This window comes from Eptatretus burgeri, chromosome 11 (assembly GCF_056783735.1).
Source record: "Eptatretus burgeri isolate ZD-2024b chromosome 11, Ebu_testis_v1, whole genome shotgun sequence".
In the NCBI taxonomy this organism is placed as follows: Eukaryota; Metazoa; Chordata; class Myxini; order Myxiniformes; family Myxinidae; genus Eptatretus; species Eptatretus burgeri.
The window spans coordinates 32,636,875-32,656,874 of record NC_140971.1 but is presented as its reverse complement, the minus strand read 5'-3'; the positions used below and the strand labels follow the sequence as shown (position 1 = coordinate 32,656,874).

Below are 20,000 nucleotides of genomic sequence, written 5' to 3'. Positions count from 1 at the left end.
TCCAAAATATGACCACCTAGCATATCATCATAACAACCGGACCTTCCCTTGTTAATGGTGAGAATCGTCCCTTCAATTTTGAACTTTTTCACAAGTTTCCAAATGGCTGGCTTGCCTGGCTTGTTTCTGGGATGCACTCCATATTCAGTACAGAATCTCGTCTGGACGGAAGCAATTGATTTGGTCTCAAAATACCACTTGACAAGGTTTACCCTTTACTCCATAGAAAACGTCATTTTTTCTGTAGAATACTTTGGTTATGCTTGATTGTCTTCTCCAAAGATCATTGATCACTCCTGCAAAACAAAAACAAAATCTAAGGTTATGACTAAAAGTAAAAAGGTCATTTGAAGCGGTTAACGTTTTATTGACACAGCCTGTACATACCTACGAATCGCTGTATATGTTGCTTTTGTAAGTGCTATAATTTTCAAATTAGGAGCTTGGAGCGTTTTTATGCATTATATGATGCGATTTTCCATGATCTACTATCATGGACTAATTCAAGTACATAATAGTAGGGTCATTTGCTTGGAATCCGTGGCCATTTTGTTCCTACCTTTTTCTCTCGGTGGATTTGACAACCTGAACCATTTTAAAGGAAAATTAGCTCCTATGCCCCTCTGAAAAATGACGGCTAACTCTGCTGGAGCCCAATATTCAAAATGGCCACCAACGCCATCGTGAAAAACATGAAATGTAATATCTCTGGCATCAGATGAGCTACAAGGACGAATGAGGTGTCCTTTTTCACTAATTCTGGCATTACAAATCCACTGGAATGGTTCTTGTAGAGTTTTGGGATCATTCTGACCTCTAAATCCAAGATGGCCGCCAACGCCATCTTGAAAAACATGAAATGTAATATCTCTGGCATTAGATGAGCTACAAGGACGAATGAGGTGTCCTTTTTCACTAATTGTGGCATTACAAATCCACTGGAATGGTTATTGTAGAGTTTAGGGATCATTCTGACCTCTAAATCCAAGATGGCCGCCAACGCCATCTTGAAAAACATGAAATGTAATGTCTCTGGCACAAGATAAGCTAGATGGGCATGTGAGTTGTTTTCCACTAATTTTAGCATATCATGTCATAGACATGGTCCACCATGTCATAGACAAACATTTGGAAGATTTCCCTCTATCTGAAGAAGTAAAGGCATCCCTTGCCAAGCTTCGACATCCGATTGATGCACAGGAACTTGCAGATGAACATACAGAGCTAGAGAGAAATGCTGAGCTGAAGGACCTCGTTGGTGCTCTCTTCAAGGACTTTGAGCAGAAGCACTTCTAATCTGTCACTTCACTGTCACTACATGATTCACTGTATGAGCCACTATCAGAATCACTGTCCTCACTTACGCTGCTATCATCACTGTCCTCACTGTGCCCCACAAGCAGAATACTGGATATCATTCATGGAAATGGTTGAAGTTCTAACTCAAAATATCCATGCAATCAGAACAAGCAACTGGACTGAGTTCAAGTCCTCACTCAAGCTCATGCTTCCTTTGATGCAAATATATGATAATGACAAGTATGGTCGGCATCTCCCCAATTTCACCGCAGCGCTTGATACCCTTCCTGTCGATCAGGCTGCATACATGGAGAGTGGTATTTTTGCACAGTCAATGACAGGAAAACCATATTCGTGTGTCGCCCTCGACATATGGATAGAGTCAACAATGAATAAGGGCTCTAAGCTGAAGTCTGGTTAGTTGGCCATTCTGAACAATGAAAAGCAGCTCCTTTCAAACACTCGGAATGTGAATAACATCAATCGGGTGAGAAGAAAGGTCCATCGCCATGCTAATCACAAGAAACAAGGAAAAGGGAAGCATGCTGATTGCTCGTCAAGTAAAATGAAGAAGGATGAACAAGCTGTACAGGATATAAGCACATGTCTCACTGAATTCAAGTGTGATCCATTTGACCATACAAACAAAACACCGATCCCTACAGTCAGGAATCCCAGCCTCAGATGCTCTCGCTGCCGACTTGAAATTGGCAAAGAAGGATGGCCCAAGCAAACTGAAGCAGTTCTTGAATCCGAGAGTGTATTCCAAGACCAAGTCTCAACGACAGAGTTCCCCGTAGCAAGTGTTTGAACTTTTCAACTCAGGAATTGAAGAAAGCAGATGGTGAGAACCTGAAGGGAAAGACTGAGGAAATGGAGCGTAATGCCTTGGCCTCTGTTCTCGGACTGGTTGAAACGAGTGGTGCCCTCAAACTTCAAGAAGTCCTGCAGCATTGTGTTACAGCCGAGTGCCTTTCCATCTTCAACGTCAATGGAACCATCCGTAAGGCACAGAAAAGCAAGCTTCAACGAAAACTAACTATGACTGTCATTCCAGAGCCTGATGTATACACGTCTATTATTGATATGGGCCTCATCTGGCGCCTAACAACTCCTACCATTGAAGACAGAGAGAAGGGAGACGGTACCAAGTATACCTGGGGAGATTATGCAGAGAAGTTGGTGCACTTCATTCTAACGAGACACAAGCATGCTGAGCGCATCATTTGCGTCAATGATTCATATGATCAGAATTACACGATCACGGACAGTGAGAGAATACTGCGCCAAAAAAACCTGTCAATCAGCAATGTCTTCATGAAGACAGAAGATAAATTTCCTTCTAGTAAAGTTTTCCATGCTCTCCTGGGTAAACCTGAGAACAAAATCCGCCTTCAGGGATTTCTTCAAATGGAATTCCAGAGAACAGCAGTAACAACTAGCACTGAGATCATCTACTGTGGAGTTAGCAGCACTGCAAAGAATCTCACCACAGGCAAGCTTGTACCAGAGTTCACATGCTCCCATGCAGAGGCAGATACGGCAATGCTCACCATATATAGTGTGCTCCGGTCAGACAGCTACACAGCAGCTGTCGTTCTTGACACAGAAGACACAGACAACTATGTGCAAGCGGCATATGTTGCTCAGAAGACAACAGGAATCCTGTTTGTGAAACGCAAACGTCAGCTTATCGATGCCCGATGTTTGTGCAGTGAGGCAATGGCTGCATCCATCATACCACTTCATGTCCTCACTGGGTGTGACCACAATTCTGGCTTCTATGGAGCAAGCAAGAAGCTCATCGCAGATCATCTGGAGAAGTCTAAAGAGGCACACGACCTGCTAGCAGCATGTGGTAGACAGCTCCTAGTCACAGAACAGGTCATCAGTGATTTGGAGCGGTTTGTCATTCGATATGTCTATGGTGATACCAAAAGCAAGACCCTGGGAGATGCAAGGGCAGTGAAGTTGAGAGCTCAGAAGAAAAAAAGCACTATCCGACTTGTGCCTGACTTGGACAGTCTCCGTCCACACTTGGAGCATGCAAACTATCTTGAATATTTGCAAAAGCATTACCAGCTCCAGTCACCCCTCACCGATCGGCCATGGATGGCATCTTGTAAATGGCCTATGTCTGCCTGTCTGATCAACCCAGCCCCCACTTCCCCCATCCATACCACTACCTACAAATCCGCAGGCAGAGAACAACAGTGATGATAGCAGCGTAAGTGAGGACAGTGATTCTGATAGTGGCTCATACAGTGAATCATGTAGTGACAGTGAAGTGACAGATTAGTATGTACATTTAGTATGTAGTTTAGAATGAGTAAGTGTCATGCAAACATTAGTGGAAAAAAAACCTCATTCGTCCTTCTTGTGCATCTCATTCATGTTTTTCAAGATGGCGGACAGTGGCCATCTTGGATTTAGAGGTCAGGATGAATCCTAAACTCTACAAGAACCATTCCAGTGGATTTGTAATGCCAGAATTAGTGAAAAATGACACCTCATTCGTCCTTGTAGCTCATCTGATGCCAGAGATATTACATTTAATGTTTTTCAAGATGACGTTGGCAACCATTTTGAATATTGGGCTCCAGCAGAGTTTGCCGTCATTTTTCAGAGGGGCATAGGAGCTAATTTTCCTTTAAAATGGTTCAGGTTGTCAAATCCATCGAGAGAAAAAGGTAGGAACAAAATGGTCACGGATTCCAAGCAAATGATCCTACTATAATAGAAATATAATTTGAGTTTCGAGGATCGGATCATGTGGATTAAATAACTCAAAATCTGGAGTGAAATCTGAAAATGTTAAGAAACCGACGATTTTTAGTGTTTTACCATTACCAATCAGCTTTCTATGGCTTGCCAAGCCAGCTGTTCCTCATCAACCATTTAATTGGAGTGCTTGCTTGAGTGTTGAAGCCACTTGTCGAGCACCCTACAGTTGATAGCGGTACAGTTCATGTCTCAATTGGGATGTGCAGTCATCAGTAGCTACACTACACGGGATGTGCAGCTGTATATGGGCGGTGTTTGCCTTCAGACGTGTCTGGGCAGTTTGTTTCCAGATGTGTCTGGGTGGTGTTTGCCTCTGGACATGTCTGGGGCAGTGTTTGTTTCCATACATGTCTGGGTGGTGTTTGTCTCCGCACATATCTGGATGGTGGTAATCTCCGAACGTATCCAGACGGTGGTTATGTCTGGACAGTGGTTATCTCCAAACGTGTCTGGGTGATGTTTGTCTGGGCAGTGTTTGTTTCCGGACGTATCCAGGCAGTGTTTGTCTCCGGATGTGTCTGGGCGGTGGCTATATCATGGCAGTGTTTGTCTCCGGATATGTCTGGGCATTGTTTGTCTCCGGACATGTCTGGGCAGTGTTTGTCTCCGGACGTGCCCAGGTGGTGTTTGTCTCCGGATATATCTGGGCGGTGTTTCTCTCTGGACGTGTTCGGGCAGTGTTTGTCTCCAGACGTGTCGAGGCAGTGTTTGTCTCTGGACAGCTTGGCTTCGGACATATCCGGGCAGTGTTTATGTCTGGACGGAAGTTTGTCTCCAGAAGTGTCCGGCGGTGTTTGTCTCTGGACGGCTTGGTTCCAGACGTGTCGGGGCAGTATTTGTCTCCAGACGTGTCTGGGCGGTGATTGTCTCTGGACATGTCTGGGCAGTGTTTGTCTCCGGACGGTGTTTGTCTCTGGACGTGTCCTGGTGTTATTTATCTCCAGACTTGTCCAGGCAGTGTTTATGTCTGGATGTTTCCGGGCGGTGTTTGTCTCCGGACGGCTTGGCTCCGGACCCGTCTGATTGGTGTTTATCTCCGGACGTGTCTTGCTGGTGGTTGTCTCCGGATGGTGCATGTCTCTGGACGTGTCCTCGTGGAGTTTGTTTCTAGATGGTGTTTATCTCCTGACGTGGCCTGGCAGTGTTTGTCTCTGGGTGGTATTTAAAGTATGACCGGTAGAAAATGGATTTCAGATGTTATTTCGTTTCCATCTTCATTTTTCTTTTATGCAGAATCATTTTGATAAGACAGTATGAATTGTAAGTCATGCTGCACCGCACATATGCCTTCCCTTCCTCTCACCTCGTGCTGCCTTCTCTTTCCCCACCCCTCCTCACTCTCCCTCTCTCCTCCCCACCCATCCTTGCTCCCCCTCCCTCCTCTCTCTTCTCCCCTCCACCTCCTCACTCTCCCCCACCCTCTCTCTCTCTCTCCTCCACACCTCACCCTTCCCCCCTTACTATTCCCCTCAATGAAGTAAAGGGTGGCATTTGCTAGTATTTAATATATCACTTTTCTCATCTAATATACATATATATATATATATATATATATATATATATATATATATATATATATATATATATATATATATATATATATATATATATATATATATATATATATTTATATATATTTATATATATATATATATATATATATATATATATATATATATATTTATATATATACATATATATATATATATATATATATATATATATATATATATATATATATATATATATCCATCCATCCACTGGGACCATACTCTGTGCAGAGCGTTGGTGCTGCCTAAGCAGTCTCCTTGGCTATTGGGTACAATTCTGGACGAGTCGCCACTCCGACACAGGATACCAGCATGCTGGCACTCATTTTGCTGACCTCGGAAGGATGACAGGCAGAGTCAACCCCACCTGGTATTAATTCAACAGCCGAGTGGAATTTGAACTCAGGATCCTCGGATTCTAAGCCCACCACCCTAACCATTAAGCCAACACCAGGCATATATATATATATATATATATATATATATATATATATATATATATATATATATATATATATATATATATATATATATATATATATATATATATATATATATCTTTCTAACCACTGACTGACTGATATTAAAGATCAATACATTCCGGTTGATGTAGAAGGCTGAAATTTTGTGTGCCGATGGACATCGAAGCCAATACTGTACACCAGAAAAATCACAGAATCATCGGACAACATCCAGAAATGAAAATATAAATAAATGAAAAGAAAAATGAAAAATGCAAGTGAGCGACCCGAGACAATGGGGAAACACGGTTCGTATGCTTAAACAATGTGTAAGCACACCCCTCTAGTTACTATATATAATGCTTGGTTTTATTAACTGAAAGTTGACAAAGACAGTTTGACTGCCGTGGGTGTTAAAGTTGAGTTAAAGCCCACAACGTCACCCTTGCCTCACTTCCCACAGGCGGTTTGCAATCCTTTATCAACTTTGAGTTGATAAAACCTATCATCCAAACTGTCTGCTGTCGCGGACTGACACAAACCATGACAAGTCCAATATTAATCGATTATATAAATGCCATTAATACTCGCACTATTTCCTTAGAAGTATATATTGTACCACATGTAATACATCGTAAAATTTTTCTTCCTGTAATTATTGCTGCTGGCACTGATCTGGCTGCTCGAGTGTATTTTGGGGCATTCCACGCTAACTGGCTTAGTGCTCCCCAGGTGACCATCTCAGGTTTTGATGGAATTTCTTTCTTCTTTTTTCCTAAAAGTTCCTTCATGGGTGACATGGCCAATCCCCGACCGAAACAATTCAGCTCCCAACTGCAGGTGGTTTGGGGGTTATTAAACCAAAAAAATATGGTGCCACAGACATTTTTGCACTTGCAATGAAATTGTATGTTTTATTGACGATCGGGGAGGCTTGTGTCTTCCCAATGGAAAAAATATAGCAAACTGCAACTTTTAATCCTGGTCTTGTTTTGATGCAGTACAGATGCACAATCTGCCCTCAAAAAGCAATGTACTGTACCTTTTTAATACTTGCAAATCACATGCGTCTTAAAAGCAAATCACATGCGTCTTAAAACCGACATTTTGTCTTAAGTTATTGTCTTTTAGGGATTTGGGGTTCACCTGAATGCCCACATAAGTGGTTCTCTAACGAATTCCGCATAATAGAGTTATAACATGTATGGATAACCCTACCAAGCATGAATGAATCAAGTCATTTTGAAATATCAAAAAGACGATGGATCCACAAGAAACATTGCTAATTACCAGACTCGGTTGTATAATGGTTAGAGTGTCCGCTCTGATATGCCACTGTATCCATTCCAGTGGCTGTTTTTAGCCGCTTCGCAGATGCTGGCTCTAAGAGAGCTCCACGTTGTTGTTGTTGTTGCTGTTGCTGTTGCTGTTGCTTTCTTCTTCTTCTTCTTCTTCTTCTTCTTCTTCTTCTTCTTCTTCTTCTTCTTCTTCTTCTTCTTCTTCTTCTTCTTCTTCTTCTTCTTCTTACAATACCTTTAGGACGCGGCTCTTTTATATACACGATCCGGATCTCCTTAAGTACTAAACACCTGTACACATCCTCGCATTCAGGGTTCCTTTTGAGAGCGTCTATCATGAACTTTTAAATATATTCGGACATTTGCTTTAAAGTTTCGAAAACTTCACGTTACTATTTAAAGATTATTCCATTTAATGTGTTGTAATTTCGTAAATACACTATTTTCTCGTCATGAACAGGAGCCTCCATGACGGGTCTCGCTATTGGCTCCATCAAGGCACGTGACGAAATATCGGAAGTTGTTGTTATTGTTATTGTGATCAAAATGCTGATGTTTTGACTTTCTGTAATGAATTTTTAGCCGCGTCGCGTTGCGAACGCTGGCTCTAAGAGAGCTCCGCGTTGTTGTTCTTCTTCTTCTGCTTCTTCTTCTTCTTCTTCTTCTTCTCCTGCTTCTTCTTCTCCTTCTTCTTCTGCTTCTTCTTCTGGTGAAGACAAAACCTTTAGGACATGGCTCTTGGACACATTTGTCCTTGTTGTCTCATCCAACAGATCTGTCTTGTGTCTCATGTATTCATCTGTGTGTGTGTGTGTGTGTGTGTGTGTGTGTGTGTGTGTGTGTGTGTGTGTGTGTGTGTGTGTGTGTGTGTGTGTGTGTGTGTGTGTGTGTGTGGTATCTCCACTCTGAGCCTTCTCTCTCTCTCTCTCTCTCTCTCTCTCTCTCTCTCTCTCTCTCTCTCTCTCTCTCTCTCTCTCTCTCTCACTCTCTCACTCTCTCACTCTCTCACTCTCTCACTCTCTCACTCTCTCACTCTCTCACTCTCTCACTCTCTCACTCTCTCACTCTCTCACTCTCTCACTCTCTCACTCTCTCACTCTCTCACTCTCTCACTCTCTCACTCTCTCACTCTCTCACTCTCTCACTCTCTCACTCTCTCACTCTCTCTCTTTCTCTCTGATGTACCATACTCTTCACAGAGCATCGGTGCCACTGAAGCAGCTTCCTGGGCAAGGGTTATATATTGGGTGGTTTGCCATTGCCTTCCCAGCAGTAGTTATGGCAGGAATTAAAAATTTGGCAGGGTGCCAACGATTACTTGCCTACTCTTCACGAAAGACACCATGGGATCTTTAATAGCCACCAACTAACGCCGGCAGCCATGCTCAGTTTAACATCCATCCGAGGAACGGCAAGCACATTGATGAATCACTCTGTCTGTGAAACATCGGGATGGCCGTTTATGGCTGCATTGGGATACAAACCCTGGATAGATAGCTTAGAGGCGAGTGTACCTCTAGGCCATCCTATCAGCCTCCACTTACAAGCCTTAGATCCAGTTTAAAAAAAACAAAGCAAAAAAAAAACCTCATTGTCGTGGTTAGCTGAACATGTGGTTAACAACTCAGTGTGTTGAAACTCACATTGAGAAACAGTTATCTAATTTGTGTCTGTACAAGTTTCAGCTTTGTGTTATGCTATATTTAGCTAAGTTGCCCCACTAGTGGGGCAACTTAGCATAACAATTGTGCATTTTGTGAGGAAAGCACCAAATTTGGCACACGAGTAGCCTAACATATTATGAACAGATTTGGATATTAGGCCATCTCAAATTCAGCCGCTGATGGCTGTGGCAGCCATTTTCCACTGCCATCAAAATTTTGAGATGGCCCAATATCCAAATCTGTTCATAATATGATAGGCTACTAGTGTGCCAAATTTGGTGCTTTCCTCACAAAATGCACAATTGTTATGCAATATTTAGCGAAGTTGCCCCACTATATGGTGTTGACATATCGGACAAACGTCACATTTATTTTCCTAAAATTGTGAAAGAAATATCAATACACTGAGGTCATTTAATCAACAATACCTTGACCTTTCCAAACACAAGACAAGTTTGAAATCGGTGAAAGAAAACAAAGCAAAATTGATGACCGTATGCGGTGTGTACCCACTGGTGAGTTGTTTAAAAGAAAGTTTAAAATGTGAAAATTTTTAAGACCAGCTGTACCCGTTTACAGACCTTGTCAAGAACAAATGTCGAATTGCCACAAGGCAGGAAAAACTGAAAATACTTACTCTATTGCCACCCAGTTGGAGTATTCAGAAACTAGTTAATGGGTTCTAAGTAAATGAACATTTGGTCAAGAAAGCAAAAAAACTTGTGAGGAAGAAAGGTTTCCGAACTGATCCAGATGTGAAAAGCGGAATGGGGAGGCTGATCCGAGGACATAACTGACGGACATAGCTTTTAATCATTGAGATGAATTTTCCAGGATGTGCCCATGTTGTTGTTAAGAGAAAGATTGTCAAACTTTTGTGTAATGTATCACTGAATAAAAGTGCTGCGAACTCTGTCCTAAATGATGTATTTCTGTGAGTAGCACAGGCATGCATTCTGTAAGTGAATATGGGCACTGCACAAGAGAGTTAAACAAGTAAAACTTCAGCCGCTGATTAGCTGAATATTTCCAGATGTTCAAAAGGTAGGCCAGACCAGAGTTAGCAAGGCCAATGTGGTGGCAACGGTCTCACATTGAGTACCCATTGGAAGAGATTCTCGAGCCAAGGTAATCAATTTCAGGTATTGATTCAAAATTGCACTTGGTGTTATCATTTACATTCACTTTTGGTGATAGCTTAGTCTGTTGCCTCCAAATGACTGGAATCTGGTCTTTGACCATGCATTATGAAGATAAAGTACAGAGGCATTTGGTTTTGAAAGGTGAGGGGACTCTAACAAGTGTGGCCACTGTGTCTGTAAGGAGGCTGACATCATCAGCATAGTCCATGCAGGTCTGTGAAAGTATGAGAGCTGCTGAGATTTACTCCACATTGAGAGCCACTGTCCTGAAGTATTTGATTGAAAATGTAGTCCACTGTGGTCACGAGTAAATTTCACGGCCGCAGTGGACTGTTTGGTTTTGGAAAACCTCAAACCACACCTCTTTTGGACTCTACCGTTGAACTCAAAGAAGTCATACAGGTTTTACCAAGGTGGACATCGCTATTGGTGGTGGTGTTGAGGACCAACTAAATCTGACATTTTTGTGGGCAGCAAGATGACTTTTTTGTGGGAATTTTTTGGGGATTTCACTCTTAATTGCAGGTTGCAGTGTTTCCTTCCCTGCTTTCTCTTCCCTTTTTTGTTTTTTTTTATTGTTTGTTCATTCTCTTGCTTATTTTGTCCAAGAGTTGTCCTGCTCACCCTACTATCATTTCATACCCTCTGGCACCTTGTTCATCCATGAGCCTCACTCTTGCGGAGAAAATTCCTCCTGGACTTTCTGCACTCAGTCTGTGAGCCTTTCAGCTTCCAGAAAGAAATATTTCCTTGGCTCTGTTACCATGGAATGGTCTCACCAGTCCAGATGGAACAGAAGAGATGGAAAAGTGACTCCATTAGCATACTTCAGTAACTGCTATCATTTCACAGATGTCAGGAGCTTTTACGTTTTACTATTTAGTTATTACATACCTGATTTGATTTTTTTTCTCAGAAGTGAAGGGGTGGGGTGGGGAAAGCGGGGGTGGTGGGGGAGAGTTTGGTATCAGTGGCTTTGTCAGGAATGAATCGAAGATCTATCCATGACTATCAATTCAGATTGTGGATCCTGAATGACAGGTTATGAGGAAGTTATCATTATATTCTCACTATTATTTGAGCTGGCTGTAGATGTTATGGGGGCAGACCATTAATTGTACGATTTGATCTTCCCATGCTGCTTCATCTTCCTGAAAATAACGTAAATGTGTCTGACGTTCTCTTGCTCTGCAACCTGTTCTGCCTGAAGTGCTATTTTCTCCAGAAAAATATTTAAAACGTTGATCTTCAACTAGGTTGGGCTGATTGTGTCGTCAGCACTATATTGCTATGCATTATGAAAACCCATTGTTGAGGCGTGGGCATCAAATCTGACCACATCACATCTGCCTGAGGCCTTGCGACATATCTCAATGATGTTCAAAGTATCTTCTGAAATGCAGTCTACATAAGGTTTCTCAGAATTTCTTCCAGTCAGTCTCAATGTTTGAGGTTGTATCACCAAGGCCATCACACCCATTGGTAACTTCTGTGTGGGATGCTTGTTGGTAGCTGTTGTCTACCCTATTCTGATGATTATTTGCTGCCCTCACCCTCACCTTTGTTTGTCATGAATTTGGGAAAAGAAGGGTTTCTTCGCCTTGGTGTCATACCTAGTTTGATAAAAACTTGACACGACACTTTTCAGCAAAAATTTCCAATTAATAACCCACACTGGTCCAAATAATTGTTGACCGGTAACCTGTGTTAATGCACGTATAAGCTACTGGCTTTCCTCCTCTTCCTCACCTCTTTATCAGATTGATACAATACACACAGTACCCTGAGATACCAAAAAATTGTCAGCTATTTTGTGGAAAAGTTCTTTAAAAAATCAAAAAGTGGAAATTTAATTTTTTTTAGATCTTTTGATAAGGTGAACAATCTAATTTTAGTCATTATAGTCCAAATAAAAACAACATATGAGCAGTTACAGCTTTTGGTATTCTGATCACACTTTTATACAAGGCAGGCAAAATTATCACTTCATTTATTTTTTGAACATAGCATGTTGAGATGAAAATAGCATTTTAAACGGTATCCTGAGATGAAAATATGACAGAAGCCTCAATGCCATTTATTTTGCACTCAACAATGACGGTTAGTTGATTTCACTCGTACCCCTCCATACCCAACCTACCCCCGTAACTTTCACACACTGTTAACATTGTTGTACAATCTCTCCAGCGTTCTCATCCATTGTTACATGCAGTATGTATCGGTCATGGGATTTGACCGATTCAGTCCCCTGCTTACTTTGAATTATGAGTCCTGGAACAATATTCCACATGGAACGGGGCCATGTTAATTATATGCACAGGTGGACACAGAATTCAGTTTGAAACATGCAGTGCGTACGTACGTATGAGGGTAGGTCTTCGACCTGGCATAAGTATATGGCCGGATCATGATCGATGTACAGCCACACAGTTTTATTCCCGATTGTTGTTAGTTTTTTTTTTCAGGTTCTATTTTGCCTTAAAGACCTTTGCAGGACATGTTTGTCATTCCCAAAGACCAATTCTTCCAAACATTCGTTTGGCACTTTTTTAGATTAAAAAGCACCTCGGGCTTATCATTTTTCAGGCTGGACTTATCACAAAGTCTCTCAGGGGCCGAGCGCTTAGTCATGTGCATAGCTCAGTTAGGCTTATCACTTTCTGTTTGTATTCAAAAGAAATTAAATTGGCAGCAAGAACCGACACAGCTTGTTACGAGAAGGGCACTCGGTAGAGCGCATACCTCCGCCACATAATGCAATATCCACGAGAACATATCGGGCCCAATACATTTTTGAAATGTCATGCTATACAGTACTGTATCGTTGTTGGGCCAAACTCTCAATGGTGAAGAATCATTTTTAAAATTAAATAACTCTCGCATTCAGATCCGCATTCGGATCTTCACCAAAATAAAATCAATTTGTCGTGGTCACACACCCTACCTGTCCACCAGGTTTCGTCCAAATCCGTCCACAACCTTTTTGAGATATCGTGATATATATCGGTTTTGCCTCATCTCTCAATGGTGAAGAATAACGGGAAGGTTTGAGCAGAACCTAATCAAATGTAGAAAAGGAGCTCGGTCTCAGCGTGCCTGCGTGCATCCGTCCATGCATCCGTCCGTCCATGGGGTGCTTATAGTGTACGGTAAAATAACAAAAGCAAATGGACGTGGGCATAATCACTGTGGGTAGAGTCATACAAAAGACTTTAAAATGTGCTGCTTCCTTGCTTGACGCTCAGCATTTAAAGGATATAGCATGGACAACTGATGCTCCGAAGGCATTGGCAAACCACCTTTGTCAACAAACTGCCTCGCAGAAGCTTCAACACTCTGTTTGGAGTACGGTACATCAAATCAAAATTACTTGCCATGTTAATTACCATAGAAGCCATAGCTCCAACAACAACAACAAAAAATCGCACAAATTCGAATGAACTCCAAAATGTACCTATTTTAATTATTGAGAAGCAGTTCTACCTGGTAATTCTGTGAGTTTAAGAATGTTTGTTAAATAGTACTGTGTTAAGCCTGGTGTTGGCTTAGTGTTTAGGGTGGTGGCTTGGGATCCTTGGGTCCTGAGTTCAAGCCCCGTTGGCCGCTGAATTAAAATACACCAGGAGGTTGACTCAGCCTGGCAACCTTCCGAGGTCGGCAAAATGAGCACCAGTGTACTGGTAAGGGTAACTGGTAAGTAACTGGTAACCAGTGTACTGGTAAGAGCACCCCACTCCATCAGCGGCAGAGCCGCGTGTCCCAACCAATGATGCAACCAGGGGGGGGGGGAGGAGGAGAGAGAGACAGAGAGACAGAGAGACAGAGACACACAGATAGATGTGTTGGTAAATTAGCTGTTTAGAATGTGATCATTCCTCAAATGCCAGACCTGAGGAGCTCCCAGCTCCCACTAATTTATATGTGTAGCTCGCAGTGGTTTTATAGTTGCAATTTTCAACTCCACCATATGTGCAGATGCAATAAATGTTGTGTTACCAATAAACAAATATAGGAAGTAATAAAAGCACCACATCCTGTTTTAATTACCCCACACATGCAAAGTGAAAAGCGAGGTTAAGCAATTGGGTTCACTTCTGTGTGTCTGTTTATCTGCAAATGTGAGTTTATGATTGAGGAACAACTTAATTTCAATTGAATGTTGTATTTTGAACACAAATCAGAAAACGAACCTGTACTTTGGCTCTGAATTTGACCTGATCACATATATTGTCAGGTCAGGCCAGATCAAATCTGTGACTTGCTTCAGGTACCATGTAAATTTGGTCGGCATGTCGGCGACTAAACCGTCTCCGCCACCAGGTTTCCTGGTGAGGAGGGTGTATGGATATCAACACCCAGCAGGATTAAAAAAAAAACCTATCAAAGGGTGGACGAGCTCCCTGTGAACCAACGGTCATCCACATCTGGTACTCAACTGTGTCTGTGGACGTCCTCCTGCAGTTGGGTACCTCTCTCTCGGAGGTTGGTGGCAGGATTTGCCCTCCGGCCACCGTAAAACACTTCATTCCACAACATACACACAAAGCAAATAAAACTAACAAAAACTCACTTCGTGGGAGTCCCTCCTGTGAGCTGCCCTTTGCAGGGCAGCTCACCGGATGACGGGATTGGGGCAAAGCCTTCGGGACCCCCATTCTTTGATGATAGGAGGAAAACCACAGGGAAAACTTGCTGGGTTGGATTGTGGTGGTATGTATCGGGGTGGTACTGAGGTGTCACCCACCAGACGGCGATATCCTCGGGTTAACTTGAAGGAGTTCCTTTGGGTGGGTGCCTGGAATGTAGACTGGATGGTGGTGAGATCATGGTGGGTGATTACACTTCTGATGGTTACCATGCCCAAGGAGTTGCTGTAGCTGTGTCCAATAAGCTGACTCCAATGGCAATTGAGGTAACACCGGTCAACGAGCATATTATGACACTAAGGATTCATCACTCCTTGGGTGTCGTTTCCCTGGTCTCTGTCAATGCTCCGACTGAGGCGAGTGATCTCAATGTGAAGGATGCATTCTATGCCACGCTCGAGTCTATGATTGATCAGTGCCCCAGGCGAGATATTCTTCTAGTCTTTGGGGATTTCAATGCATCAGTTGGCACTGACAGAAATTGTTACAAGGCATTTGTTGGTCACTATGAGTCTGGAACTGTGAACCAGAATAGCACTAATTTCCTTGACTTTGCAAGATGTCGTGGACTTGGGGTGGCTGGTTCATGGTTTCAGCCCCCACAGCCACATTGCTGGACCTGGTAGTCCAATGCTGGTGGTGTAGCAAAGGAGATTGACCATGTATTGGTTAATGGTCCCTGGAGGATGCTCCAGAACTGCAGGGTCTTCCGGAATGCTCAGTTCCTCAAGAGTGACCACAGGCTTGTTGTAGCAACTCTGAAGATGCAGATTAAATCCAAAAGAATGGCACCATCCCAGCCAAGACTGGATGTTGGCAAACTCAAGGATCAGAGGGTAGTTGAGGAGTTTGCAAACAAGTTGAGTGAGGATCTGGGGGCGAGGGGGGGTCTTGGTGTTTCGGGGTATCCTGAAGAGTTGGGGAGTACCTTCAAGACTACCATCCTTGATGTTGCCAGTGGTTGTCTTGGAACCCACCGTTAGGGGAAGAGGAACTTTGTCTCCCAACGGACACTGGATACCATTGAACACAGCTGCAGGGCCAGGCTTAATGGCAGAACTGAACTTTTTTCATACGACCTTTTCATTTAAAATATTTATTTTGAGCGCTGTAGAACACAAACCCCTTTCTTGTCACTTCCAAAAACCTCCAGTTTTGCATTACTCGGACATGTTAGTTAGTGTATAAGACACTGCTAAACGGTAAACTTCTGGAATTTTTTAATACGACCTCCAGAGTCATTATTTTATTTCAATTTAATTATATACTTGAACACTGCATGGGGTAAGATGTTTTATGAACTCTCCAGTAATACTTAGAGGATGACCTTTTTACATGGGGTAAGCCTGCATATAAAAACAAATGAGCAAGTGAATAATAAATATAATCGCTAGCAATGGTGGTGTTGCAACACTTTGAAAATGTACCATTGAATATTATTGTGAAGTAATTGATGTCCCATGTTAGTCTTGCTGTGACACTTGTATGCTTGCTGTGCATAAAGCCTGGCATAAGGACCAGTACAGGAATACTGGGACAAACTCTAAGATGGAGGAGAGATTATTATAGGTGTGTGTGTGTGTGTGGGGGGGGGGTGGGGAGGAGGGGTAGGGGGCAGGAGTGACACATTAAGCAGGAGGGTGGCAATTAAAGTAAAAAGTTATTGTTGGGGGGAAATCCCCCATTGCATCACACCTGTAGTTCTGGGTGCGTTCCAAGCAGTTACAAGGTATATACAAGAAACTTGTACACAGGAGGATGCCATTTGGCTCACCATGTCTGCACCCCATCAATTCCATATTTATTCAATGTATCAGTTTATCTCCTCAATTTCACTAGGGGGTGGTGGAGGAGAACAGTGGGCAGTGGGACAGGCTTTGTATTTTATTTATTTGTGGTGGGGTGGTGGAATGGAGTGGGTTGTAAGGTAGGAAATGAACAAACACTGACAATACAGTTACTTATTGATGAGACACTCTCACAGACATGACAATCACTACCCATGTGGACAATCACCCATCCCTAACTAAGCTACCTCCCAGTCCTGCCAATGTACATGTACTCCTCTGTCCCCAAATGCTAAAAGGTATTCATCTAATTCCAGTTTAAACGTCTCCACTGTTTCTCCTATAGTATTCATCCAATTCCAGTTTAAACCTCCCGTCTTTCCAAAGAGACCATTCCATGCATTATCTACCTTCAGAATGGAATAATGTCCTGACTCTTCTTCTATACTCTGAAGCTGTGGTCCCTCGTCCTGTCACGGTTCACTCTGCTGAAAACCTCGTCTGCATATTTTTTGTCCATACTCTTCATTATCTTCAATATAGCTCAGATATCAGATTCTCATGTAATCGCCTCCTTTCCAACGCAAAAGGTCCTATCCTAGATTTAGCCGCTCCTCATACCTCCGTTTTGCTAACCCTGAAATCAAACTAGCCACTCCATGCCAAACCCTCTCTATGGCAGTTGTGTCCTTCCTCAGATGTGGTGACCAAATCTGTATATAATATTCTTTTTGAGGCTTCACTAAATTATTGTACACTAAATTCTTCACTAAATTACCACTACCTCTTTTGGGCTGGTAGGATGACCGAGAGGTACGCACACTTTCCTCGAAGCTATCTAGCCTGGATTCAAATCTCGGTGCAGCTTTAACCTGTGTTTCACAGACACGGTGATCCATCAATGTGTATACAGTACGTCCCTCGGATGGACGTTAAACATGGGCATCTCGTCTTGCCAGTATTAGTTGGTGGAGGTTAAAGATCCCATGGTGCCATTCATGAAGAGTAGGTGAGCTATCGCCGGCACCCTGGCCATGTTCTAAATCCCTGCCCTAACCTGCAGAGGATTTGTCAGCGGCACAGCTGTTCCTTCAGTCAATGATGCTACCCCACATCCTTCTGCTGCATACAAAAGAAGAAGACGACGTCTTTCAATTTATAATTAACCTCCTTATGAAACCTCCTACGAAGAGGAGAGAAAAAGCTGTCATCTTTACCTACAGCTGCCTGGCACTGTGCTGGATCTGCTTTTCCCCAAGAATCGTCTGCTACCGTGAGATATTTACACGTTTCCATGGAAAAAAAAAGACTTCGAATAAGAAGGGCTTTCATCTTTTTATACTCCATTCCTCTTTCATCGTTTTTCTGATGTTGTCTGTAATTTTTTTATGAATGAGTTTTGTTTGGCTTTTATCTTTCCAGAATGTGCATTGAGTATCGATTCTTGACATGCATTAGAGCTGTTATCGGAAGACGTCTTGGTTTTTTAAGATACTGTGACCAAAAGGAATTTGAAATTGGAAAGAAAACAGATTAAATATATATATATATATATATATATATATATATATATATATATATATATATATATATATATATATATATATATATATATACATATATATATACATATATATATGATCGGACCTGTAGGTACACGACCTCGCTCAACCCAACCTCATCCCCCTCCGCTGTCCCCCCCCCCTCACCTCCCGACCATTCCTTCTATCCAATTGTATTGCAATCACCCAAATCCGCTTCCTCGTGCGCATAATTGACATGGGCTATGTGTATCTTTGTCAAGATGTTACCAACAAAATTGTCCGTAAGGGCAATGTAGATATGAGTGTGAACCAGTGTAGCATGTGGAACAATTTCTACTAAGTTTCTGTTTTTGCATCATTGCATGCATTTCACCGTTTCACTTTACTACAATGCATTATTAATATTGCTTGAACATGCACAACGAAAATATTTCCCAACATAATTTACAACTCGGACAGCATAAACGATATTGAGTGTCCATTTTTTCATCGGATGTTGTTGATTGTTGCTAATCGTGTTAGTTTTGCGTTCAAATTTTCCATCAAACAGTGACTTTACAAAAATTTTAAATCAAAAGCATCTTTCTTTTCAATTCATTTCGTTGTAAATTTGGATGCAATTAAATACTGATTAACACGCCCAGGCAAAATGTTGATGAATCTCTAATTGCTGTTCCAGAGATTCGAGGTGCAGGATCAAACCAGAAGTTCTATGACTCAATCATCAATGAAGGTTAGTGCCAAGGTCCGGTGCCAACTTGCTTTATCAGGGCTCTGTACCAGAACCCCATACCAACCTGATGTGCCAGGGACCATTTTTGGTGTCCTTTGTCAACTTGTTGTGCTGAACAACATGCCCCGTACCAAAGTTTTGTGCCAAGGCTTTGTGCCAACCTGTTTCCAAAGTCTTGTTTCAATTTCTCATATGCCAGTCTTCTCCTCCAAAGCCTAGTGACAATAGCCTGTGCCAACATGCTGTGCTGAATAATGTCATTTGCCTACTTGCTGTTCCAAAGCTTCATGCCAATATACTATACTGATCTAACTTGCCAAGCCCCTACAGCAAATGACCTGTGCCAACCTGCTATGCTGAATAATCCCCATTTGTCAACGTGTTGTGTTGAACATTGCTTTATGTCAACATGCTGAGTCCCAGATACCTGCCAATGTCCTTTTCCAACCTACTATGACAAAGCTACATGCAAATGCTTTCTGCCTACCTATTTTTATAAAACTCCTTGCCAAACTGTTTTGCCAAATCCCATGCTAACAGCTAATACCAACCAACAATGTCCCCTACCCAGCCTGCATTGGTGAATATCAGCCCCTATATAGTGGCATGGACAAATTCTATATAATTCATTATGGAAAACACCAGGCCCCTCTTTAGGAAATTGCTTCTGCTGTGCTCGCATCCACCATCAAATGTGATTTATGCTTCTGAGCTTGAGTGAATTTGTGGCTCCAATCTGCCCTTTCAAATGTTGCCAGCAATGCAAGAAACAATTGAAAAAAAACGCTATTTATAACACAATTTAAATTTAGAATTTGTGAAGTGTCTGAAATGCAAACGAATTCCATGCATTTTCATCAGCTCATTCTTTAACATCATGTTTGTACGGATGCTGATTCATGTGAATGTCTGAATGAGTTTCCCCCTATCGATTATCCCTTGGATTTTCCCAATTGAATGAGTTCCCCATATCGATTTTTCAGAACCATAAAAGTCTCATGCATTTGGCTTTGTACTGCTTTTTGGCTTTTAATTACTGGAAGTTTTGAAAACATATTTGACGATGTTGTGTTCAGAAAAGGTAAAACCTGA

At 42.2% G+C, this 20,000-nt stretch overlaps 1 protein-coding gene across 6 annotated transcripts in view; it reads left to right on the top strand.

Moving 5' to 3' along the window:
• LOC147016798 (sodium/potassium/calcium exchanger 2-like) overlaps positions 1-20,000 on the top strand; it is a 223,545-nt gene that overhangs the window by 136,400 nt on the left and 67,145 nt on the right. For 5 of the 6 annotated variants that reach the window (XM_085845809.1, XM_085845810.1, XM_085845812.1 and 2 more), the window contains one exon: positions 18,855-18,908. The exons of the other annotated variant lie outside the window; for it this stretch is intronic. In XM_085845809.1, the coding sequence (XP_085701935.1) occupies positions 18,855-18,908 (54 nt within the window). The remainder of the gene's footprint in view (positions 1-18,854; positions 18,909-20,000) is intronic. 6 annotated transcript variants of the gene reach the window in all.